Source organism: Entelurus aequoreus, linkage group LG04, assembly GCF_033978785.1.
Source record: "Entelurus aequoreus isolate RoL-2023_Sb linkage group LG04, RoL_Eaeq_v1.1, whole genome shotgun sequence".
Lineage (NCBI taxonomy): Eukaryota > Metazoa > Chordata > Actinopteri > Syngnathiformes > Syngnathidae > Entelurus > Entelurus aequoreus.
In genome coordinates this window covers 37,177,593-37,196,357 of record NC_084734.1, presented here as the reverse complement: position 1 = coordinate 37,196,357, position 18,765 = coordinate 37,177,593, and the positions used below count along the sequence as shown (strand labels likewise).

The 18,765-nt window shown below is 36.1% G+C and overlaps 1 protein-coding gene across 3 annotated transcripts in view; it reads left to right on the top strand.

Moving 5' to 3' along the window:
- Nucleotides 1–18,340, top strand: part of vegfab (vascular endothelial growth factor Ab) — a 38,729-nt gene extending 20,389 nt beyond the window's left edge. For 2 of the 3 annotated variants that reach the window (XM_062044751.1, XM_062044753.1), the window contains exon 6: nucleotides 4,641–5,425. In XM_062044751.1, the coding sequence (XP_061900735.1) occupies nucleotides 4,641–4,815 (175 nt within the window). In that variant the 3' untranslated portion in view covers nucleotides 4,816–5,425. Of the gene's footprint in view, nucleotides 1–4,640; nucleotides 5,426–13,324; nucleotides 13,457–17,673 lie in introns of those variants that run through there. The other variant, XM_062044752.1, reaches the window with a different exon arrangement.
- The last annotated feature ends 425 nt before the right edge of the window (nucleotides 18,341–18,765 follow it).

Below are 18,765 nucleotides of genomic sequence, written 5' to 3'. Positions count from 1 at the left end.
GAACAGGTCAAAGGTTTGGACACACCTTCTCTTCATTCAATGTGTTTTCTTTATTTTCATGACTATTTACATTGTAGATTGTCACTGAAGGCATTAAAACAATGAATGAACACATGTGGAGTTATGTTCTTAACAAAAAAAGGTGAAATAACTGAAAACATGTTTTATATTCTAGTTTCTTCAAAATAGCTCCCCTATGCTCTGATTGCTGCTTTGCACACTCTTGGCATTCTCTTGATGAGCTTCAAGCACACCTGTGAAGTGAAAACCATTTCAGGTGACTACCTCTTGAAGCTCATCAAGAGAATGCCAAGAGTGTGCAAATCAGTAATCAGAGCAAAGGGTGGCTATTTTGAAAAAACTAGAATATAAAAAATGTTTTCAGTTATTTCACCTTTTTTTGTTAAGTACATAACAAGTAGAGATGTCCGATATTATCGGCCGATAAATGCTTTAAAATGTAATATCGGAAATTATCGGTATCGGTTTTTTTTATTATCGGTATCGGTTTTCTTTTCTTTTTTTCTTTTCTTTTTTTTATTTATTAAGTCAACATAAAAAACACAAGATACACTTTACAATTAGTGCCCCAACCCAAAAAACCTCCCTCCCCCATTTACACTCATTCACACTCATTCACACAAAAGGGTTGTTTCTTTCTGTTATTAATATTCTGGTTCCTACATTATATATCAATATATATCAATACAGTCTGCAAGGGATACAGTCCGTAAGCACACATGATTGTGCATGCTGCTGGTCCACTAATAGTACTAACCTTTAACAGTTAATTTTACTTGTTTTCATTAATTACTAGTTTCTACGTAACTGTTTTTATATTGTTTTACTTTGTTTTTTATTCAATAATTTTTTTTAAATTTATTTATCTTATTTTATTTATTTTTTTAAAAGAACCTTATCTTCACCATACCTGGTTGTCCAAATTAGGCATAATAATGTGTTAATTCCACGACTGTATATATCGGTATCGGTTGATATCGGTATCGGTAATTAAGAGTTGGACAATATCGGAATATCGGATATCAGCAAAAAGCCATTACCGGACATCCCTAATAACAAGTGTTCATTCATAGTTTTAATGCCTTCAGTGACAATCTACAATGTAAATAGTCTTGAAAATAAAGAAAACGCATTGAATGAGAAGGTGTGTACTTTTGGCCTGTACTGTATATACTGTATAGGTAACATTTCTGAATGATTGAAATATGATATTGCATGGTAAAGTCTAATTTTAGGAAGGTGGGAAGGAAGGGACAGAGATCAAATTCTATTTTTCCATTGTTCAACATAGTAAAAAGTAAGATTTTACATTACATTTATGAAATATGCTATCAAATCAATGCACGTTTTGCTTAATACAAATTATACTGTGCAGTTGATTTTATAATGCAATTATACATTTTATTTCCTGGCACTAGTTTGTTGAATTGGCCCATGTATTGCATAGCAGGTGATTTTTATTTGCATTTGTTTTGTCTGCTTCGGTTCATTAATGAATGACTTTAATTCTAAGAAAACGGTCACAGCATTCCGCTGCTGAGGAGGATGTTGAAGACATGTTTTTGCTTGCGTTACAAATAGTTGTGGTCTAATATGCAAAATTGTTTTGCTGCAGCTTGAACCCTGTAAGGTTGCATTGTGGTGTGTATGCTGGTACAGTGTTAATCAACCACTGTGCCGCGGCACACTAGTGTGCCGTGAGATACAGTCTGGTGTGCCGTGGGAGATTATGTAATTTCACCTAATTGGGTTAAAAATATTTTTTGAAAACCAGTAATTATAATCCGCAAATGTGCCATTGTTGAGTGTCGGTACAGTCTAGAGCTCGGCAGAGTAACCATGTAATACTCTTCCATATCAGTAGGCGGCAGCAGGTAGCTAATTGCTCTGTAGATGTTGGGAACGAAGACGATGGTTTGCAGGTAAAAAGGTATCTAACGCTTAAACCAAAAATAAACTAAAGGTGAGTGCCGCTAGAAAAAGGCATTGAAGCTTAGGGATGGCTATGCAAAACGAAGCTAAAACTGAACTGGCTGCAAAGTAAACAAAAACAGAATGCTGGACGACAGCAAAGACTTGCAGCGTGTGCAGCAGACGGCGTCCACAAAGTACATCCGTACATGCCATGACAATAAACACCAAAATAGGAGTGCAAGACAAAAACTAAACCACTACACACAGGAAAACAGGAAAAAACTCAAAATAAGTCACGTCGTAATGTGACAGGTCGTGACAGTACACCTACTTTGAGACAAGTGATGCATGGTTGGTTATGATTCGAATTCATATCCAACAATTGCGAGAACAACTTTTTACTGTCAATATCTGCTGCTAAGTTTAAGTTTTTAATGCTTTCTGCTGGTGGTGTGCCTCTGGATTTTTTCAATGAAAAAAATGTGCCTTGGCTCAGAAAAGGTTGAAAAACACTGTGCTGGTAGACGTAGTGGTGTTTTTAAAGAGGTTTTTAATACATATAAAGAGACAGATACAGTATAAGCCTTTATGGAAAGTTCCATACATGCTTACGAGCAAAGTGCCAAGTAAGGTAAATGTGCACATGTGAAGCCCCCTAGGTGCATCCTTTGTAATCCTTTATGAGCTTGTTCACATGTGATGTGTGCTTGAATGATGTGGTTCAGAGGAACTTCACGGTTATATGTTTCGACTAATAATTGCTTCCACTGGTTGGATAGAATTTTTTTTCTCACGCAATGTGAAAAGTCTTCTTTTTTTAACAATCACATCATTCGTTATCCACGTAATTAAACTGCCATTTAATCAAACCAAAATCTAATGTATGTTAACAGGAGAACACATAATAATATGTTTTATAATATATACAGTATATACACTATTTTATATCATTTATTTGTATAATAGTATATATATATATTATAATATATACAGTATAGACACTATTTTATATCGTTTATTTTAACAAAAGTATATATATTATAATATGCATTACAATACTATATTATTGTTATTTATTCATTATAGTATTCATATTGTATTATAATGTTGATATTACAAATTTTTACAATTTACAATTTTCTGAAAAATGCCCACGTAAGGATTAAAATTGTATTCACGATAAGGATTTAATGATATGAATGTATGAAAATGATCACCGTTATCTTTATTATCACGGTATTGTTGAATGTCAAGTCAAGTCAAACTTTATCTATATAGCACATGAAAATAACCTAGGTTGACCAAAATGCTGCACAGGGCACATAAAACAAAGAGCACTAAAACGGTAAATAATACAATATATAGAAATAAAATAACTTTATCATATAGATAATTTTAGTTAAAATATGCTGAAAAAGTACTTATACTCACACTGAAATCTTTTCACCGAGTTTTATTTAAAAATAATTGAATAAATAAACAAATGACACAACATGCTTTCCTTGGCAAAAGAAACATTAAATATTCTTCTGGCGTCTTACTTTGTTTTCTAAATGATAAAAGCAAAACAAGTTGTTTGGAATGGGGAAAGACGTTTAATGTGTCTTGTATTCATTCATGTTTGCATTCAAGTTAGGTAGCGCTAGCTTCTTCACAAGGAAATGAGCAGTATCCCCATGAGTTTTTTGAAGTGCAGTAACCATAAATGTTTTGCAACAATCAAAATGTGGGATGGTATTTTATCATTATAAAGATAATCGTTCCAGGACTAATTTCCATTATTATTTTTTCTTAGCTTGGCGAACTGAGCCCCACATCCTAAATTGTAATGAACTGAAATGTACCTAAAATTCAATGGAATGACTGGACAGTCCTTTTATTTTGAAGGCCATGGGAGCTGACACATGATGTATATAAAAAAGTATATAAAAAACATTAAAATATATATATATATGTTCAGACGACATACAAACTTTTCTCTGCCTCTATTTTCTGTTTATATCACTGGACAGCGCCACCTGCTTTCAAATGAGGGAGGGGCCCATAGCAGCGCCCGGTGCTCATTGACAAGACCAATGTGTGCTTTCGTTTTAGAGTCTTCAAAAGTCTCCACTAGATGTGTTGTATCTAGAGGGCTCCAATTCTTCAAAAACATCAGAATCAGATTTATTGGCGAAGTGTGTTCAACCCTCAAGGAATTTGACTTGTAGAGAGCAACAAAGTCGTTAAGTTGGCAGCACCATATCTCTCCTGCTCTGTCTTCTTATTCTCTGGCAGACCAGATGCGATGTAGTGTGTTTTTCCTCATTGAATTTTGATTTACCATACCTATACCCTCTGCTGTGAGAACTAGCAACCACTGCAGGGAACATTTGTTGTTAATCTTTTTTGAAATAATTGTCCCCCGTTATGCGAAACACAAATGTCCACTGCAGAGGACGCTGGTTCTCAGGAGGTTAGTGTATGACACACATTTGTAGGATGACCATTGGTGTTTGTTAAAGACAGGGTTTTTTTATACAGGCCCTCATTAGATGGTGATTAGTGGTTGGTATACATACTTCCCTGCGACACGTCCTGACTCTTCAACTTTAGCAACTTTTAAAAGATGAGATGGTAGCAAAAGAAACCTCACTCAGCTATGCACGCTCTCTCTTTCCACCCTCTCAGACGTCTCTGCGTTTGTTGTCCTCTCTCTCTTCCAGAAAATCCCGGCCGCCTGGCAACAGGGTTAAAGGCCAAAAAAGAAAACGAAAGAAAAACCCTGACATAACAATTGGTGACGCGTACGTCAGCTCTGCCTTCTCCACCTACCTGCACCTGAGTGTCGTGCTGCTCATTATTAAGCTTGCTTGGGAGGAGATCCTTTGCCCCTTTTAATGTCCTTGCCTGTTCATCAGCATGTTGCTAACACACCAGTCCATCACACACATGCCTCTGTTGTGCTAACATAACCACTAACAGCTAATCCATCACTTGACCCATCAGAAAGAACGCCATTTAATCTCCCGTCTAGCCGTAGCGCCAATGTATCTTTAAAAAATAAAAGCATAGATACATGTTGCTCTTCAGTTGGATGGACGATATCTGGAACAAACAGCATGGACTGTTAGCAGTAGCTGTGTGCTGTTATCACCGGGATCGTAATCACCGTGTTTAGTCTGTGGCGCTTTGCTGTGTCTCGCCCTCCCGCCTCTTTGTGCTTTTCATCTTTTCTCCCTCGTAATGCTGGTACTTTTTCTTTTTGTCATGTGCAGATATGACTGATTAGCTGTTATCAGCCTTCTGCTGGGAGAGGGGGGCATTAGTAAAACAGCCCCATTGTTGACCAAGTGCTGTTTTTGTGTGTCTTGTCTCGCAAACAATGCAACGTCATTTTGTGTCTTGAGTGCTTTTACTGTGAAAGGATATTGTATGTGTGCGTGCGTGCGTGCGTGCGTATGACAAATTTAGTAGCTTAGGAACTTCAATGTCACAATAAAATGTCCTAACAAAGAACCAAGCAGATTCTTGAGTCTTCTTTAAATTAGTTGACTTAGTTGTAAGGTTGTCTTTCCATCAACACCAAGTGGTATGATTGTTTGTTTGTGTTTCCAGTGTTAAAAGTGGTAAAGGTAGCAAAATATCTCATCCACATCACTCTTTGTCTCCTTTTCGTTGGGGTACAAGGCCTATGTACAGTGGAACAACGATTTACAAACCTAAATGGTTCTTAAACATGGCTTGCCAACTGAAAAGTTTGTATCGTGAAGCAGAGTTCCCCATAAGAATAAATGTGAACATGAATATTTGGTTCTAGCCTCGACAAAAGTCCCTATTTTAGCGAAAAACTATATACTGTATATATTTCCATATATTTATAAACACAGTATATAGCCAAGGTTACTGTGGTTTATCCGTTAGAAAGTGCTTAATACCGGGGTAGAGCGAAATATTTGTTAGGTCAGGAAAAAACCCGGAGGCTATTTCATCCCAACAAGCCTGTTTTGCAGGTTTCCCTGCTGTTCAGGGGATTTTATTGAAACGGCCACACCCCCATGTAATGTACCCTATATATATATATGTATATATATATTTAAGAACCACAGACGGTTCATATACATATATACATATATATATATATATATATATATATATATATATATATATATATATATATATATATATATATATATATATATATATATATATATATATATATATATATATGTACATATATATATATATATATATATATATATATATATATATATATATATATATATATATATATATATATATATATATATATATATATATATATACTGTATATATATATATATATATATACTGTATATATATACATATATACGCACACACATGTATATATATATATATATATATTATTTATTTTTTTTATTTTTTATTTTTTTTTATTTTTTATATATATATATATATATGTAAATACATATATATATGGGCATCACCGTGGCCTCACAATAAGAAAGTCCTGGGTTTGATTCCCGGCTCGGGGTCTTTCTGTGTGGAGTTTGCATGTTCTCCCCGTGACTGCGTGGGTTCCTTCCGGGTACTCCGGCTTCCTCCCACCTCCAAAGACATGCAGCTGGGGATAGGTTGATTGCCATCACTAAATTGGCCCTAGTGTGTGAATGTGAGTGTGAATGTCGTCTGACTATCTGTGTCAGCCCTGCGATGAGCTGGTGACTTGTCCAGGGTGGACCCCGCCTTCCGCCCAAATTTAGCTGAGATAGGTTTCAGCCCCCCTCGACCCTGAGAGGGTCAAGTGGTAGAAAATGGATAGATGTATGTATATATATATGTGTATGTATATATATATATATATATATATATATATATATATATATATATATATATATATATATACATATATATATATATTTATATATATATATATATATATATATATATATATATATATATATATATATATATACATATATATATATCTATATATATATATATATATATATATTTATATATATATATATATATATATATAGATATATATATATGTATATATATATATATATATATATATATATAAATATATATATATATACATATATATATGTACTGTATGTATATATATATATATATATATATATATATATATATATATATATATATATATATATATATATATATATATATATATATATATATATATATATATATATATATATATATATATATATATATATATAGTTACATATGATTTAGGTTAAGTGTCTTTAAACTGATGACATAAACATCCAGTGCAACAAAACCATCCATCCATTTTCTACCATTTTAATGTTCACTTCAGTGTCTTAACCTCAGAGAAACAGTGTCCTCAGTAGTGGACATCTTATATTGCTTTGGAAAATGCTGATTCTCAGAAAAGGTGGCTGACAATTTCATGTTAAATATTGTAAATACCTATCAACTTGGCATCAAATATATTTTCCAGGTGGTGGTTTATCAAGTAGTTTCTCATATTACTTGTGTTCCCTGTAGTGCAGTGTCACCAAAATGTAGTGTCCGTCCGTACTTACAGCATGGATAACAATTACAGTACATTACAATATTGACAGATGGCACAGCACAAACAGAGTCTGTGGTGTTGACACTATCTGTCTTGCAGGTAATTATTTGGCAGGCAGCCTTAAGTATTGCGGTATTATAAAGATAAACTGTCACATGATTGCTGGTCTCGTATCTACGTCAATTCTCGTCTCCAGTTACGTAAGTAACTTAACAAGCGTGTGACTCATTTCACAGATAACCCTGGTTCTCGTGTCCTTTTAAAGACAAGAAACGTCAACTCCTTTCTAGTTCAGCACGATAACCGGTTTATGTGTCTACACTCAATTAACCTAAGGATTCACAGCTGAATCATATCGACTGACACACAGACACATCTCGTTGGTGCATTCCAAAACAAAAGAAGAAAATAATTGTACCTTTTGTCTGCAAATACTTGTGGCATTGTTGAACACTAGGAGTTTTGCAGTGATAAAAGAGCAGTGGCTTCACATAGTCACTGCTAGCATTAGCACAAACTAGCAGTGTAAGACGTTCCTTTATCGGCTTGTGTCCTGGTAGTGCCTTTTCCTTTGCTGTAACAGAGGTCCGCTGGGGCATCCTTTTCAGTCCCATTACAATTGAAGACTTGCTGCTGAACAAATCCCCCTTCGCTGGTAAAATCCTCGAACTGAAGGTGCCGCAAGCCAAAAGCTAACTAGCTAAAATGCTAGCTTAAAGCGGTTGTCTAGCAACCCGAAGCTATACAGCAAGACTGTTAGTGTTTGAATGTATTTAAAATGTTTCTGACTACACACAGTGATATGTAAGACAGGCTGACACAGTTTTGACCAGCGCAAGGTCGGACTATTGTGGAAATAAACACTTTAGAAGTCCCGCTTGCAATCAAAGTTTTTCAAAATGGCCGTACAGAATGTAAACGGGATGTGATGTCGGGGGCCCCGCCTCTTCAAAGTGGCTTCAAGCAGCATGCAAAATGAATAGAGATATACAAGATATGGTTTGCACACAGAGACATATTCGACGCAATGTAAATGTTCGTAAACCGAAAAGGACGCAAATCGACGTTCCATTGTACTTTAATTACCCCCGTTTTCAACGACAAAAGCATATACTGTACTATTAGGTACTATTTATTCACTCTAAGTTCGAGCAGATTTACATTTTTGAGTATACGTGGCTAGCAATGACCAAAATAAACCAGACATGCTAATGTTAGCTTAGCCTGTTTCTGCAGGTACTATACTGCAAGGTACTATTTTTTGCTCTTTTCGGTCGAGCAGAGTGTAATATATCGCTATCACCATATAAATCACACATGCTAATGTTAGCTTAGCTTGTTTGTGTTCATATTGGCAAAAGCAAATAGTACTAATCTGTCTAGCGGAATGTGACAATTAGCTAAACCACACATGCTAATGTTAATGTAAGAGGGGCCAGCCAGGTTTGCTGCATTAGGTGTACGTTTGTAAACCTCACTCTCTGACAACTTCAAACAGTGTGCTAGCAGCTTGGTTAGCAGCTCAGGCTTTTGGCTTAGCGGTTAGCACACTTACCTTTCAATTGGGGCGATGTTGGTTCACTCCTTGCTCAAAAAGTCTGGCAGTAAGGGAAGATCAGAAGCACAACACAGAGCGGCGCTTAGCCTGTTTCTGTTCTAATTGGCAAAAGCAGGTACTACAAGGTACTATTTCTCGCTCTGGTTTTATTATTTAGCTACCACTAAAATAAACCACACATGCTAATGTTAGCTTAGCCTGTTTCTGTTTCTATTGTCAAGGTACTACGAGGTACTAGGTACGGTTTCTCTGCCCATTGGATAAAGCATGTATTAAGAGGTACTATTTCCTTCGCTTATACATCGAGCAGATTGTAATATTTACAGTAGCTATCACCAAAATATATAGATATGCTAATGTTAGTTTAGTCTGTTACTGTTCCTTTTGGCAAAAGCAGGTACTAAAAGGTACTATTGTTTGCTCTTTTCGCTCTAGCACAGGGGCGTCAAACTCATTTTAGATCGGGGGCCACATGGAGAAAAATCTACTCCCAAGTGGGCCGGACTGGTAAAATCATGGCACGATAACTTAAAAATAAAGACAACTTCAGATTGTTGTATTTGTTTAAAAATAGAACAAGCACACTCTGAAATTGTACAAATCATAATGTTTTTTTTGTTGTTTTTTTTACAATTACCTGTTGCGGTTAATAGTATGTATACTTTATGTGTCGTTATTTATATTTTCTGAATAAATTATATGATAGTGTTCATCAGTCAACTCGTTTGTGTTAATTTTCAATCTTTTAAGATTAAAAAAAATGATATCAAAATCAAATTACAGTATGCTATTTATGTAGTTTGATAATTTTCCTTGACTGATGTACGAACATCATGTTGTTTATTTTTTTACATATGTAGCATCATCTACAAAGATACAAATAATTGCTGTTGCGACATCCAGTGGACACATTTAGAACAGCTGTTTCTTTCATTCAAAAATGTCAGGTTATTTTTTATACTTAGCAAACTCATCCCGCGGGTCGGATAAAACCTGTTTGCGGGCCTGATCCGGCCCTCGGGCTGTACGTTTGACACCCCTGCTCTAGCATGTTGTAATATTTAGCTATCACCAAAATAAAACACACATGCTAATGTTGGCTTAGCCTGTCCGGCCGGGTCTTCGCACTACATATTGTACTACTTGTCTTCATTTTGATCCTCGCTGCCCACAGTCTCCGCTCAGATAAATACGGAAGACCCTCCATATGTGTTGGCATGTCTTGTTTAGACCAATGCGTCAAATGTGGTTCTATTGGAACACCAGCAGATCGTAACAGAACAGAATATTTTTAGAGGTGGTGAGGGGTACCTGAATAACTGATCTGTACCACTTTTTGGCACCCTTCCATTTGGGGTACTTAGATTTTTAATTGGCATAATTACATACAAGGTGGTGGTCAAACAGATTGCAACACTTGGCCATCACCAAAACAAACCAAACATGCCAATTTACCTTATGGATCAATAAAGTTTGTCTTAGTTTAATGTTAGCTTAGCCTGTTTCTGTTTCCATAGGGCTCAAAAGGCCATGTGATTTTCCAATGCATTGTGGGGGCTGGGTCGACATACTTGTTGGATAAAGGTTTTGTTTACAATGTGAAAGCGAGCAATTAACAAAATAAAAATAAAAAACAAGGGACCATACCAAGACAAACTGTACCCTATTCCCAAGACATGCTACCTGAAAATAATAATACAAAATGGTAAAATTGACTCATATGAGCACGTCCGATGGTTGAAAGAGTTAGAGTAAGAAGTAAAAGTGCCGCCAAACTTGTTTATATGTGAAGAATTTTAGAATACAAAGTCTACAAAGGCACATTGTGCCTTGTTCACATTGCGCCTTGTTCAAATTGTGCGTAATCTACGGCTTTCATCTTTTGCGTGTCAGAGATCAGAGATGCATGCTTGTCCCCCGGCCTCGTTTCATAAGCAGGGTTCCCTGAAAAAACAATCCTATTTTTACTTTTAAATTCTTTGATCACTGCGCTCCCTCTTGGAAAATAATTGTTATTAATTGTGTGCTTAGCCAAGACTAAAAGTAAACCGACATCATGCTTTTTACCGTACGTTGATCGTAGCTGTGCCACGGCTAACTTAAAGTACCAGTAGAGTGGGAAAAAAAAATTGACTTTAAATGCTTATTTGTGTATCACTGTATACATTAAACCATATCCAATTGTATTTACAATCCGCAAAGTATGTGAAAATACCCTCTAAACATTACAAAATGCCACAAATTCAGTCGGCCATTTTGAATATTCTGTTCCAAATATATTCGGCATTTTTCGTAGATTCTACGTCACTGTAGTAACGCTTCTGCACTCTGACCATATTGTCAGATCAGTCGTACTGGAAATATGCAAACATTGGAAAGAGATGTGCTGTTTATCATTCTCAATCTTTATGTAAGACAATAACACATATGCTTGGCTTTTTTATGCATTAGAAATCAAAAATAAATAGCTAACAATTGAGTCAACAGATGGAGGGTCGTCTGTTGCGCACACTATACCCTTTAAAAAACATCCAGAAAATGTGAATAATACTCCATTTACATGTCGTGACCTGAAAATTAACCAAATATGAGTGATATTGTTATTATAAGCCCATACGCAGACGGCGTATTTTAGCGATGCATTGATAACGGTGAGCTAATGCTAGCTTACGCTGCTATTGTTGACACACTAAGCCGGGGGCTGCTTCTGCTTGGTCTTAAACTTGCTAAAAGTAAATTCTCAATTATAATTCATGCATCTATCACCTGGTAGTAGACAAATGTGGCCATGGACCGACAGGCCGATCGACTTTGACATGCTCAAAGATGACGAAATAGTTGCGGCAACTTTTTTTTAACCCCTCACGAGCATTGCGATTGGATCTTCATCCAAACAGTATTATGCGAGCGTCCCATCGGTCGGCATCTTAGCGGGAGCGGAAATCGTACAGTAAATGTTTGTTTTATTATGGTTGATTATGGTTAGTTTGTATGTTTAGCACCGAGCAATGCTGCTGATGCTATAGTGTTTCAATAAAGCTGGATATGTTTCGCACTAAGCTTCTAAAACTTATTGCTCATCCTCTTTGTGTCCAGGCTCAAAATATAAAGGCCTGGATCATAATTTTTCCAAAAGTAATCGATGTTGGATCTCATTAAATCTCATTGATTAGCATTGTTAATGATGTGCTTTCCTAACGCTACGTCGTGGATCACGTGACTGGCTTCCTCACTTACTCTTGAAATGGCTCTGGAATCTCTGTGAGATTGATACTCTTTTGATCATATCTATTCATTCACAAAATTTGAAAGTCTTTTGGTGTCATAAATCAGATATATATGATAATAGCTTCAATATTGAGGCAACTTGTTTTTCCACTCAGCTTTGCTTTTGCGCTGAAAACGAGCCAAATCTCACCAAATCTTTTTTCTTTTCCTGAGGGGATTATGACAAACATTGTGGCCGTTATTTATGTTTGTGACATATTTCGAACTTCCATCCTTCCATCCATTTTCTACCGCTTGTCCCTTTTTAAAGAAAAAAAACTACTTTAGGACATGCATTCAACCCAATGTAAAGATGCTATTCCTATGCAATAAGACCCATGATGCTTTGCCTTTCCACGTCACACTTTCAAGCTCTATTGACAAAAGCGGATACTACGAGGTACTATTTTTCGCTCTTTTCGATCAGGCAGATTGTAACATTTAGCCATGACCCAATCGAAGCACACGTGCTAATGTTAGCGTAGGTTGTTTTGAGGTCTTAGCCCAGATTCTCCACTCCGCTGCAGGAGCCCAGTTGCATTCAATGCGGCTTGGTTGTGGCAGTTTCCAGTGATTTTCCAGTGATTTTGAGTTGGAGAACTTAAACTCAACCAGCAGCCCGCACCAGAACTAAAGACATGCAGTACATTTGGGGAGTTTTGTACAGAAGATTTGAGTCCACCATGAACCTGCTGACTTATGTCTCGTTTTAATGTTGCACGTCTAACAAATGTGAGTGGTCCAATCAAAGAAGAAAGTTTCGGGGGCGTACAGGCGGGTCGTTTTTCTGCAATACTATTAGCCCGCGGTGTGCAATACTAGCCAGACTGTCACATGCTGCGCAAACAGTTGGAAGAGCAAACTGGGGCATACGAAAAAGAGTGGGGGTGGGTGGGGGGCGGATGACCTGAGGCTGACCTTTTCCTAGCATGTGGTAATTCTACACTGTTGATAATCCTCATCTCTCCTTCCGTCTTGTCTGTCTGTCCCTGCCTCTGTGTGTGTGTGTCTCCGTCCAGTGTTTGCAAGCCGTGCTCGGAGAGAAGAAAGCATTTGTTCGTGCAGGATCCGCTAACCTGTCGCTGCTCGTGCAAACACACGGACGAGTTTTGTAAAGATCGCCAACTAGAGCTCAACGAGAGGACTTGCAGGTATTTAAGTGTGGCCTTTAGTCTGCACACTGACTCACTTTTTTCTGTTTTGTTTTGTTTTTTAAACAGCTTTTTCTCTGTACCTTTACACTGAACTTTTCTGCAAAGTGCTTTCTTCCTGCTTCTGATTGGCTGATAAATGTGATTTATTGCATCCCATTGCACATCCAGGTTGTGGTTGCATGTAGAGGGCCTGTTTTAACTGTGAAACCATCATAAAATAATTATCATAATTATGCCTGTGTTCAACTAATACCAACACATTAATGGATAAATCATTCTTGTTGGAAAATGGCAAAAAAAAACCTACTATTACTTAATAGTGAATAATAGTTTTAAAAAAAGGAAAACTTGCAAATGTAATACAAATTGTCTGCTAATGTGAATAGAAATTATTTTTACTACAGTTAAAAGGAATAAATAAATACGGATAAACACCATTCCATTCGACTTACTGAATGGAATGGCTGACAGGACCTTTTAATGAATGTATTTATTTTTTACTGTTTCACTTCAATGATTAAAAGTACATTTACTTCAAATCATAATTTAACATGACCATATTTAATTGCATATTTTACCATTTTTCTTCATTTGTTAGTAAAGTGAATTATATTTGTATAGAGCTTTTTCTTTAGAGACTCAAAGCGTTTCACATAGTGAAACCCATTAAGCTACATTTAAACTAGTATGGGTGGCACAAGGAGCAGGTGGGTTAAAGGCCTACTGAAATGATTTTTTTTTATTTAAACGGGAATAGCAGATCCATTCTATGTGTCATACTTGATCATTTCGCGATATTGCCATATTTTTGCTGAAAGGATTTAGTAGAGAAAATCGACGATAAAGTTTGCAACTTTTGCTCGCTGATAAAAAAAGCCTTGCCTGTACCGGAAGTAGCGTGACGTCACAAGCGGTAGTGCCGCTCACAATTCCCGTTGTTTACATTTGAGTGAGAGAGATTCGGACCGAGAAAGTGACGATTACACCTTTAATTTGAGCGAGGATGAAAGATTCGTAGATGAGGAACGTTACAGTGAAGGACTTGAAAGGCAGTGATGGACGTATCTTTTTTCGCTCTGACCGTAACTTATAGTACAAGCTGGCTCATTGGATTCCACACTTTCTCCTTTTTCTATTGTGTATCACAGATTTGTATTTTAAACCATTTTAGTTACTATATCCTCTTGAAAATGAGAGTCGATAACGCGCAATGGACATTCACAGTGACTGAACATGTAAATACACGATTAATAATTCAGCTTTGCGAAGCTAAAAAAATAGAAGCTAACCTAGCTACGTAGCCAACTTGATAGCAGCAGTCTCAAATGCAGATAGAAACTAAATTTTAAAAAAAACCTGACTGGATGGATAGACAGAAGATCAATAATACTATTAAACCATGAACATGTAAATACACGATTAATAATATTCCGCTTGGCGAAGCTAAAAAAAACAGAAGCTAACCTAGCTACGTAGCCAACGCGATAGCGCCAGTCTCAAATGCAGATAGAAACTAAATTAAAAAAAACCCTGACTGGATGGATAGACAGAAGATCAATAATACTATTAAACCATGAACATGTAAATACACGATTAATAATATTCAGCTTGGCAAAGCTAAAAAAACAGAAGCTAACCTAGCTGCGTAGCTAACTTAGATGCGGCGGCGGGCGTTGTACGCTTTTGACGACACCCCGGCCGCCATCAGAGTCGGCAAGAAACATATATTCCCCCAAAGTTACGTACGTCACATGCACATATCGACACGCACGTACGGGCAATCGATCAAATGTTTGGAAGCCAAAGCTAGACTCACCGTAGTGCGTCTGTTATCCTGCTCAAAACACAACACAACCTCCTGGTGTTGGTGTTGCTGTAGTCCGCTGCTCCACCGGCTCCAACTTTCTTATTTGCAGTCTCCAGTGTCCATTAAACAAATTGCTCAATCGCTTTATTAACAAGCGGTAACTGGTTGTAGTTCAAAAAGTAACGCGCACACATACACGAGCTGCTGTTAGCCAAAAGTCACGATCACACACACTCAAGTTCTCCGCCAACTCACTCGCGCATGCGCGTTCCCCAAACCCTTAAAGACACAGTACACTAATGCAAATATCACGGATATTACAGTATTGTACTTAGCCGCTAAGACACCGATCGATCCCACCTACAACGTTCTTCTTTGCAGTCTCCATTGTTCATTAAACAAATTGCAAAAGATTCAGAATACTGTGGAATTTTGTCAAAGAAAACAAGAGGCTTTTCTATCGGGTCCGATGGGGTCCAACCACTTCCGTTGCTTTTGTGACGTCACGCGCATAAATCATATCCAAAGGAGTTTTTCAACCGGAAGTGTGGCGGGAATTTTAAAATTGCACTTTATAAGTTAACCCGGCCGTATTGGCATGTGTTGCAATGTTAAGATTTCATCATTGATATATAAACTATCAGACTGCGTGGTTGGTAGTAGTGGGTTTCAGTAGGCCTTTAAGTGTCTTGCCCAAGGACACAACGGCAGTGATGAGGATGGCGGAAGCTGTAACCCTCAGGTTGCTGGCATGGTTGCTTATATAGTAAATATTAAATGTGTAAAAATCTAATTGCCTTCTACTTACTGAATGGAATGCCTAATAGGACTTTTTATTTATTTGAGTTTTTTTGTTTTTTTGCTGTAACTTTTTCCATTTTATAATGAAAATTACACTTACTTGAAAGTATTATTTAATACCACAATATTTCATTGTGTAACTTACAATTTTATCATAAGAAGAATTTGATTAATCGATTAATAATCGGATAAAAGAGACAAACTACATTTCTATCCTTTCCAGTATTTTATTGGAAAAAAACAGCATACTGGCACCATACTTATTTTGATTATTGTTTCTCAGCTGTTTGTAAATGTTGCAGTTTATAAATAAAGGTTTATAAAAAAAATCAAAATAAAATAAAAAAGTAGCCGCTGCGCATGCACATAGCATAGATCCAACGAATTGATGACTGAATTAAATGCCAACTCTTTTTATAATCGATTAGTTGTTGCAGCCCTAAATGCATGTCTCCTGCCTTTTAAAGATCCCACTTCAGATACCCGGCAATAATGTAAATCTAAAAAATTAATGTATTTAATTTAAAATATTGATGTATTTAATAATAAATATGTAGAAATACAATTGTCTTAGACTTACTAGGTGGATGTATTAAATGATGTATTGACAAATAAAGTGTAAAAATACAATTGTCTAACGCTTACTGGATGAAATACCTAATTGGGCGTGTTTTGTTTTTTGTTTTGTTTTTAAAATCAAAATTACACTTACTAAAAAGTATCATTTAATACCACAATATTTAATTGTGTAATTTACAATTTAACATAGTTTTTCTTATTTTATTTGACATTGGTTAAATGCATGTCTCCTGCCTTTTAAAGATCCCACTGCTGATACGCTGCAATAATGTAAATCTAAAAAATTAATGTATTTAATTTAAAAAATGTTTTTATTTAATAATAAATGTGTCGAAATACAATTGTCTTAGACTTAATAGGTGGAATAGCTATTAGGACTATTTATTTTTTGTATTTGCTCATTGCGATTTTTATTACATTTCTTGATTAAAATTACACTTGCTTGAAAGTATCCTTTAATATCACAATATTTATTGTACATTTTGCCATGTTTATTGGAATTTTTGGGGGGGGGATTGGTAAAATGCTTTTTTTCACCCATTATGTAAGGTATGGAAGGTCCGACTTCTGTCACCCGGCAATAATGTAAACCTAAATTTAATCAGATTTATTAAATGATGTATTGAATAATAAAGTGTAAAAATACAATTGTCCACGACTTACCGAATGGAATACCTAAATGGGCGTGGTTTTTTTTGTTTTGTTTTTTCTAATAAATCAAAATTACACTTACTAAAAAGTATCATTTAATACCACACTATTTAATTGTATATTTTACAGTTTCATAATAATTTCTACATTTAGTTAACATGCATAAAATGCATGTTTCAAGCCTTTTTAGTGCGACATGCAAGATCCCATTTCTGTCGCCAGGCATGGTTCCTACTCGCCTGATAACAAACAGGAACAACATGCTGGGTGTTTATTTACCTTGACATTGAATAATTGGAAACAATATGTCTATTTTGACATGTCAACTGTTTTTAATTATTTTCTGAACTTTGCTTTTCTTTTGCTCCTGGATCAGATGTGACAAGCCCAGAAGATGAGAGGGGACGGAGGAGGGAGCAGCACATGTAACAAGAATGAAGGAATACTCTGATATATTATTATTCCTTGAATACAATATAAGAGATATTTCACAGCACAGCACTTTCACCTTTTTTCTGACCCACCCACCCGTGGAAAGCATTCCGCGTTTTGGAGAGAGAGACTCGCCTTTTCCAGCCCAACTGTACATCTAGATGACTTGTGTGTGTAAGTGTGTGTACACAATGGTTTGCTGCTACAAATCCGACCACCAGGCCACCTGGTTTTTGTTCTTTTTGCCTTTTAATAACCGTCGCTTTCACTTCACTGGATGTGAGTCTACTGTGCTGGTGTGCCAAGACGCTGTAAGATTTAACTGAACTAGAAAAAGAAGAAGAGGAGGAGGAGGAGGAGGAGGAAAAAGGAGGAGCGCTTCGGCATGGATTCAAACATGGATGTCTTGCTTTAATGTGGAAGACAAATAGGACAGCGGGTGGGAATCTTCCACAAGACGGCTGCCTTTCTTCCAAGGAGTGAATTTTAAAGGGATACTGAAATGAAAACCACTGAAAAAAAAACTGTACTGGCGGAACAAGAAGAAATAACAGTGCTAAAGACAGACTACAGAAATTTGTGAAGTGCTTTATAAATTATTTGCCAGAGGATTTAACGCAGTCATCTCATTCGTGCATCCCCTCTGAAAGTGTACATAACTTAATAATACCACCCCTCAATGCCATAGTCCATTCAAGGTAATTTATGTCATAGAGTATTTTTCAGTATTCCTTTTATTTACCATATTTAATGTGCTCTATTTATATATGCAGTATATGCAGTGTTGTGTCCCGCCACCGTCTTAGCATGGATTCTCCGTGCTCTTTTTTATATCACTAATATATATATATATATATATATATATATATATATATATATATATATATATATATATATATACAGATATACAGTATATATATATATATATAGTACAGGCAAAAAGTTTGTACACATCTTCTCATTCAATCGGTTTTCTTTATTTTCATGACTATTTACATTGTAGATTGTCACTGAAGGCATCAAAACTATGAATGAA